Source organism: Candoia aspera, chromosome 1 (assembly GCF_035149785.1).
Source record: "Candoia aspera isolate rCanAsp1 chromosome 1, rCanAsp1.hap2, whole genome shotgun sequence".
Lineage (NCBI taxonomy): Eukaryota > Metazoa > Chordata > Lepidosauria > Squamata > Boidae > Candoia > Candoia aspera.
This window is the reverse complement of record NC_086153.1, coordinates 236,532,205-236,540,314: the sequence shown is the minus strand read 5'-3', so window position 1 is coordinate 236,540,314 and position 8,110 is coordinate 236,532,205. Positions and strand designations below refer to the sequence as shown.

Sequence of the window (8,110 nt, the reverse complement as noted above, 5' to 3'; positions counted from 1 at the left end):
CTGTCAACACGTCATTACCTACTTTTCCGGAACGGGAGTTCTTGGGGCATCTGCTGAAGCCGGCAGCGATGGCGACGTTGGTAGAGGAGTTTGTGTCCCGGCAAGTGGAGTTGCTAAGGGAGGAAAAAGAGGCTGAGATTTCGGAAGCAAGGTATCGCCCTCGGCTAGGGGTAGTTGATTCCTCGGTCCCTATAGCAAAAATATGAATGCACGAATTTAAGAAGTGACTTAAGTCGAGTTATATATTTTGTTCGTAAGCATGCTTATTCAACGCATCTGCTTCTTAATTGCAAACTGTTGCTAGCCAATACTGGTTTACAACCTGGCTTAAAGACATTTATTAGGGCAAGAGTAGGTAAACTGAGGTGTCATTCTGTGGCCCCTGACCATTGGCCATTAAGTAGAGTTGATGGATGCTATAATCTAAAACATCTGAAGGGCAGCATGTTGCCCGTACCTTTGCCACGGCTATATTCAATTAAAGACGGTTTAATTTTGAGTATTTAGGTCACCTGCCTTATAACTGAAGGCTTGATACCACGAAGCAAATCTGCCATTTGCAGAATTGGGTCTAGTTAAAAACAAAGGACTTTTTTTTTAATACACCTGCAACGATAATAAACATAGCTACTTATGTGAGGGCTAAATTCTATAAACCTGTGCAGTATTTTCTTCAGAATAACTATAGGGTACTGCTGGTCAGTTTACCAGAATGATAGAGCAAAAGTAGTGGCTGTGTTTACATGTCATGCTAAACCACAGACTGGATTGCCAGCCATAATGACTGGATTTACAAAGCATGCTAATCGAAAATGAAACAATCATAGCATAGATTTTTATGAGTGTGAACCTGGTCAGTATCGTTCTAGATAGCAGAGTTGAAAGCACTTATGAATAATTACTCAAATTATTCAAACTAATAAATTGAAAATACTCATTAACACATTATAAAACCCAGATATTTGAAGGACTTAAAATATGATTTTGGTGTCACCTATGGGCTGCTTAAAAGTCGCTGATTAATATGCTCCCTAAATCATAATTGTAACAGCTGCAGGCAATTAGAATAGCGTATTGGCTAGGAGACTTAAGAGGCTAAAGTCCTGACCTTACAGTAATCCACTGAATATAGTGGCACTTCCTTTAGATTGGACATGTTCTTTTTTTTTTTCAAGGCCCAGAGAATAAAACAATTTTTCCAAAAGTTCCTACTTCTTTCCCCTGAATTTCAGATTTTTTCAAGTGATGTTTCACTTAATAACTGCTTTGCTTAGCGATGGAGTTGCTGATCCCAATTAGGGTTGTTAAGTGAGGGCTACCTGTATATAGATACACACTCACATCTATAAATAGGAATAGGTGCCACTAAAGTTTTTAGAGTTGAGCTTGTTGGTTTAGATTCAAAATATTGATTTATTAGTTATTGTGGACATGCTGGTTTTCTTCCTCAAATCTGAATGTCAAGTATTTATTGAACTGTTATTTAAGCAAGCAAACTTCAGAGACTGATTTTTTAAATTACCTGAATAGGAAAGGAAGCACCATAATAATAAGGCTACAGTGTACATCTAAAGAACTGTATGTCCATCTGGGAGGGATCTAAACTTGCTTTCCAAATACTGTAGTGGCCAGAAGCAAATTATTGGTTGATAGTTTCTGTTTTTTCCCCAGGCTCTCAGGCAAAGAGTGAAGAGAAACATGGTATCTTTGTTCTTGTTGTTATTTAATTTATACCTTGCCTTTCTTCTTGTGTAAACAAGCAAGGCAGCATACTGTAGAATCAAAAAAACTACAAAGTATAAAGCATTACTATAAAAGCAATATCAATTAAAATCAGTATTTATGTATCAATACGATGCCATAAAAATAATTGACAGTGAAAAGCTTAGTAACAAAGATACGATTTGCCATTTCCCAAATGGGGAGGCCAAACACATCTCCTTAAGGAGTGGATTCTATAGCCTGAGGGATACACAGAAAATTCTTTCCTGCAGACCATATAGTGTTGCTTCCGGCAGTGGGTACCTTCAAAAGGGATCCACCTGCTGATTTAAGTAACTGGGCTAGTTCATAGTGAGAGTTTCTCAGATAGTTAGGCTGTAACCCATTTAGGGCTTTAAAGATTAACACTCGAACCTTCTGTTGTACCCAGTAGGCAATTGGCAGCCAGCGCAGATCTTTCAGTACAGGCATCATGTACTTATATTGTATGTACTTGTTAGCAGCCTAGCCACTGCAAATGCAGTTTCGGACACTTTTCAAGAGTTGCCCTATATAAAGTGTGTTGGAGAAGTCAAGATGGGCTGTAATTAAGGTGTAGATAACCATCCTTACGTTTATTACCTTTTCTTGATCTGTTGTTCATTTGCAGATGTTAAGAAATAGTATGTGATTTGTTCCTTGTGTGAAGTATTGAGCTGAAAAACAAAGATAGGAGTGGGGAAGATGTGGCAAAGTGGCAACTCAATCATCTTTTGACAGGCTGCTTAGCTGGACAGTAGAGATGCACAATGCCAGGCACTGCAGCCATATGTGGTCCATAGAAGCCTTGAATGGGATCCCTAGAGACCTCTACATATTACCAAATTATAGCTTGTAATTTGACAGAAAGGGAAAATTATTAAATTTATGGCTAGGTTAAATATTTTGCTTAGCACGATCTGTGAACATTGTTACTGTGTCTGAAAAAAGCCTGATTTTTTTAAATATTGTTTTCTCTAACCTGATGTCCTTCATATGGAAATTATGAGTGTTCTAGTTCAACACATCTGGAGGTTTGAGAAGACTTGTTTAATATGTTGTGAACCACCCAGAATTGTTTAAGATGGGTGGCCATACAAATATTTTAAATAAATAAAGTAATATTATTGTCTATATGGGAGATGTTTCTTTGTTCTCCACCAATATTCTCTCTGGATGGAGGCAAAGAGGGCCAAAATATGATTTAACTTCTCAGGTGGTATCATGGCATCTTGTTATCAACAATTGTGTGGCCTTTCTTTTTGTATGATCTTTTCCAGGGCATGGCAAGAAGGCATCTCCCTGAAAGAGCTGCAACGTAGAGGAGTTTGCTTATTGAAACTTGAACTAGCGTGTCAAAAAACTGGGTTATATGGCCATCTGCTTGTAACTTTACAGCCTCAAAAACATGGCTTAGAGACAGAGTTACCCTCCAATAGTTTTGGGCCTGGTAAGTAAACAGTGTTAATTTTGAAAACAGTTTAAAAGGGTAGGCCTAGCTTTAGATATTGAAGATAGCTTTAGATTGCTGCATCTTGTAAATAGGCTTAACCTTTAAGGGTTAAATGGTTCAGTCCAAACTGACTTCTCTGGCAATACACATTTTGGTTGGCCCATAAATTATCTACTATAGATTAACTAATAATCTCTAGAGATCTGGCCCCTCGCCTTAATCATTTTGGCATAGTTCTTAGGTCTGAAAATGACCACCTTCCACTTTTTCTTGTAAATTTAGGAAAGATCCAATTAGGAACCAAATTAAGGTGGATTCAAAATGCCTGGAGGGAGGCGGCTTTTACAGGGTCAGATGGAATAACCCCCTTGAAGATAGGATAGCCCAGTGGCTTCACGCAGAGGAAGGAAGAGCATACTTTTCATCCCTCTGTAACTACTGTAATTGTCCCCATATATAAAAAGGGGGATAGAAATGACGCAGCTAATTATAGGCTAATCAGTCTACTGAATGTTATTAGCAAATTATATGCCAGGTATACCAAACTCCAAACCTGGGTAATAGATGAGGGAATAATCGACCCCGAGCAAGCAGGGTTCCGACCAGGATGATCTACTATAGACCATTGTTTGGTGCTTCAACATCTGACACAAATATACTAACCACCATGGTCTGGATCTATTTGCAGCCTTTATCAATTTCAAGGCAGCTTTTGATAATATCTCAAGGGTCAGACTTTGGGACACTCTGAGCAGTTCCTCTATAGACAAAAGACTCTTACTCCTAATCCATATGATAAAACTGGCCTTGGAGTAAGACCCAACTGGGGAGGTGATCTTTCTGATTTTATACAGACTGCTAAGGGGGTGAAAGAAGGATGCATTTTAGCACCATTGCTGTTTAACATTTATATCAACTCTCTGATTAAAACTCTTCAGAGAGTTGATATCCACTCACCTAAATTGGCCGATAGACATGTCCCAATTCTCCTATATGCAGATGATGCAGTCCTTCTCTCCTTACCTTCCATAGGCATGAAGCGGGCATTAAGAACCCTAGCATCCTATTGTAATGAGCAATTAATAATTAACTATGACAAATCCAAAGTCTTAGTTTTTTCTAATAAAAGACAAAAGCAAAACTGGACAATTGACTCCCATGAACTAGGACAAGTTAAATGCTTTAAATACCTGGGCATAGTATTTCAGCCCTCCAGGAAATTAACAGCCCAAGTAAATTGTGCCACTTCTATGGCACAGAAGAGCTCACAAGCAATAATAAAATTTTATAGGCAACAGGGGGCAAATTATATCCCAGCAGCAATTAAAACTGTTTATGTCCAAAACAGTTGCCCAACTTCTATATGGGATACAACTTGGCCCATACACAAACCTAAGGGCTTATGAATCCATTCAATCAAATTTCCTCCGGTCTCTGTTTGGTACCTCAAAATGCACCCCCAGTGCAGTCTTGTGGCTGGAAGCTAATGTGCTAAGCATTAAGGCCCAGGCCTGAATTAGGGTTTTAACCTCAGGACTCAAAATTAGGTTCGACCCTACTGGCCTGTAGCCTTTGTTGCTGTCAGATAGCTACCAATCCCACTGGCAGGGTACTTGTGCAAAAGAACTTTGCAGACTTGCCCTGTCACCTGAATATGTAGGCCAACTAACTCTGGAGAAGGCCAATTCAATAGTAAAAGAAAGAACCTGGATCGCCAAAATGGTATTACTATTGTCCCCAAATTCTATCACCAAATTCTAGATAGCCATAAACCCTCTATTGCAGGGCATTTATACAATCTCACCTTAAGTAAATATAGATGGGCCTTTTCCAGAGCCCGCTTTGATGCCCTCCCCTCAGCAGTGCTGGCAGGAAGATTTCATGGGACTCCCTATTTTCAGAGAGTGTGTCCTTGTGGACCCAGAGAGGGAGAAACTCTTGCCCATGTCCTCATACAGTATCCTTTTTATGATGCCCCAAGACGTGTTCTGATCTCTGCAGTTATTTCTAAATTTGTGAGTCACACTGGTAGATTCTACGTTTACTTCCTATTAAGGGATGTTGATTCATCACTCACACTCCTGGTGGCTAAATATTTTTATCAAGCCATACAATTACGCAAAACTTTTAATTAGATATCTTGTTTTATCATTTTCTTTTCTTCTGACAATGTACTGGTGAACTTAACCATTCTTTTGTATTATAAAGGCTGGTCAAAGACTGTAATAAAAGTAAAGTAAAGGTTCTTTCTAAACCTATAATGATTTCAGAGTCTTAGAATTATAACTAACATCAAGTAATGAGAAAACTAGATTTCTTTTTGTCAGACTCGGATTTATTAGCACAAATGTTGTAATCTTTTAAAAATATAATCACGCAAGAAAAACAGTCTACTTCTATTATCACAAACATAATACATCTGAAGGACAGGGATAAGGACTTCTCAGTATTCAAGTCACTTTGACAATTTAGAAAAATATCTTTTTCCTGCAAATAGCTACATTCACATAATCAAAATTAAAATTTGGGGTGCCCTGCTTTATACTAGGCCAACAAATATTAGGCATAGTTTAGCTGATAGCTTTGGTGGTTAGTATTTAAGATTGATGGGAATTTGACAGGAAAAGATGCTACAGAAGATGCCTAATGGTGCTTGATCCTGTGAAGCAGGCAGTGTGTGAAAACCAAAGCAGACCTCTTATTGCAGGTTGGTTGGTTAGAATCAGATGAACTAAAATCAGGATGGAGTCTTCTTGGAGATCATGGCTTTGCTCCTTTTCTGATCTGACTTATCAAATGGAAGCATTCTTGTAAAGATGATAGTTTACCAAGAGCTTTAGGTAGATTTAATGTATCGTTTTGATTCAGCATCTCCCAACTCCTGCTCACCGAGCAGTTCGAAAACATGCAAATGTGAGTAGATCAATAGGTACCGCTTCGGCGGGAAGGTAACAGCGTTCCGTGTCGTCATGCTGGCCACATGACCCGGAAGTGTCCTATGGACAACGCCGGCTCCAAGGCTTAGAAACGGAGATGAGCACCGCCCCCTAGAGTCGGACTCGACTGGACTTTACATCAAGGGAAACCTTTACCTTTACCTTTACTAAGACTTTGCTGATGCATGAACTATTGTCCTGTGGAGGGACTATTGTTCTTGAGGGTGGGGAAGGAAAAGGGGTAACAGTGAAAGGCAGAATTACTATGGATAGTGACCATAAACAACAGTTAGATGTGATATACCCTTGAATAGCTAGGTAAGACATGAAGTATAATAAGAAGCTTTATCTTTATTTAATTAATGGGAAACGGTGCTTCATCTCTACAATCTCTAAATTGTAGAGGAATAGAGATAAAATAGACAAAGGCAAGCAAGAACTATTGGCAGAATGGAGAACAGAGATCATTCCTCCTGATGTCCCCCACTCTGCTGTTGTTTAGAGGAGCTGTGAAGACCTGGTTCTTCACCCAGACCTTTGGCAAGGGAGAGTGAGACCCCTTGCTTCATTGCACTTGCCATCTTTAATCTTTAATCTTTATATTTTATGTTTTATTTATTTTGTTGTAATTTCTTTGTTTGATTGTTGTGAGCTGCCCAGAGTTGTTGAGAGTCGGGTGGCAAAGAAGTTTAATAAATTATTACTATTATAAAAAGGAAAGTAAATGAAAACTCAGTTCTGGGGAGAGAGGGTGCATGAGAAAGAGACTCAAAATAACTGTGCCTTGATTCTGTATGGTAGAAGAGGGGAAGAAGAGGAACTCTGGCTGGCTTTCAAGATTCTGTTATTCTACCCTGCAACAGTAGAGTCCCAATAGTCCTTGCCGTGTTTGCTTCCTGACCTGGCCTACCCTGAAGTGCTGACAAACTTGACTGTTTCAGGTTGAACTTGATTGTTGCCTTGTGTCATGATGGCTCTCTTGAGTACAGTGACAGAGTATCTTGGGGATACTCTTAAGGTAGTCAATGACTGTAATAAAGTTTCTGATTTGATTTAATTTGAAATACCACCCCCCCAGTTAGTCTGGTGGTATTGCCATCTCAAAAGTTAGTGTAAGAACTGACACCATTAATCCCAATATTGACCTAACTCATGCACAATTGGAATATGCAGAATTCAGGTTTATTGAGAACAAGTGTATAGAACGAAAGAAAGCTGCAATTAAAAGATTCCTGCCTGAACTCATTCATTAAAACTTTCCAATGCCCCACTCCCCCTCCTGTCTCTTTCTCACCCAACCTCTAACGGTCAGCCATACCAGCCACAGATGTCTCTGGCAGTACAACCTTGACTCCCCCTTTTCCAGCCCAAACAACAGTGATTCACAGTCCTTACAATTCCCCCCTCCCATCTTCTTTCTTGACGTGCGTTGATCCATCATTGCAGACGAACACGATCAGAAGATTCAACAATCCTTTGATTGTGGAGTCTGACAGTTAGATGCTCTTCTATGAGACCAACTGAGATGTGTGCCTCAGCCAATAGCTCATGAAAGAACACAGTGGGATTATCCCTGAATATGTATGTTTCTGCTCACCCCATATCCACTTTACTTCTTAGGAGCAAATTTTGCCATGAGCAATCTGTTTAAAATCTGTTTGCAAATACTACACATGGACTCCTATGGAGCACTGGATTTCTCAGCAGCCATTTCAAACTCAGCTGCAAAGAATTTTTGAGGCAATTCTCTTCATGTTGCTATAACTCAAGTGGGAGCATTTAGACAACTTTGGCTGATCTCAGAACAGCCAAGGGCCCATCCTGGTTAGTATTTCCATGAAAGACTACCAAGAAATCCCTAGGCTGAAGACTAGTTGAAGAAGTAACCTGGAAGAAGGCAATAGCAAATCACTACCATGAAAGCAATATAGATGTGTCCCTATAGTCCCCTGGAGTTGGGTTCATCTGAAGAGAAACTTAA

At 39.5% G+C, this 8,110-nt stretch overlaps 1 protein-coding gene across 1 annotated transcript in view; it reads left to right on the top strand.

Moving 5' to 3' along the window:
* The first annotated feature begins 32 nt into the window (after nt 1-32).
* Nucleotides 33-8,110, top strand: part of IGHMBP2 (immunoglobulin mu DNA binding protein 2) — a 91,643-nt gene continuing 83,565 nt past the window's right edge. The window contains exons 1-2 of the mRNA XM_063289247.1: nt 33-151; nt 3,021-3,190. Coding sequence (XP_063145317.1) covers nt 69-151; nt 3,021-3,190 — 253 coding nt within the window. The 5' untranslated portion in view covers nt 33-68. The remainder of the gene's footprint in view (nt 152-3,020; nt 3,191-8,110) is intronic.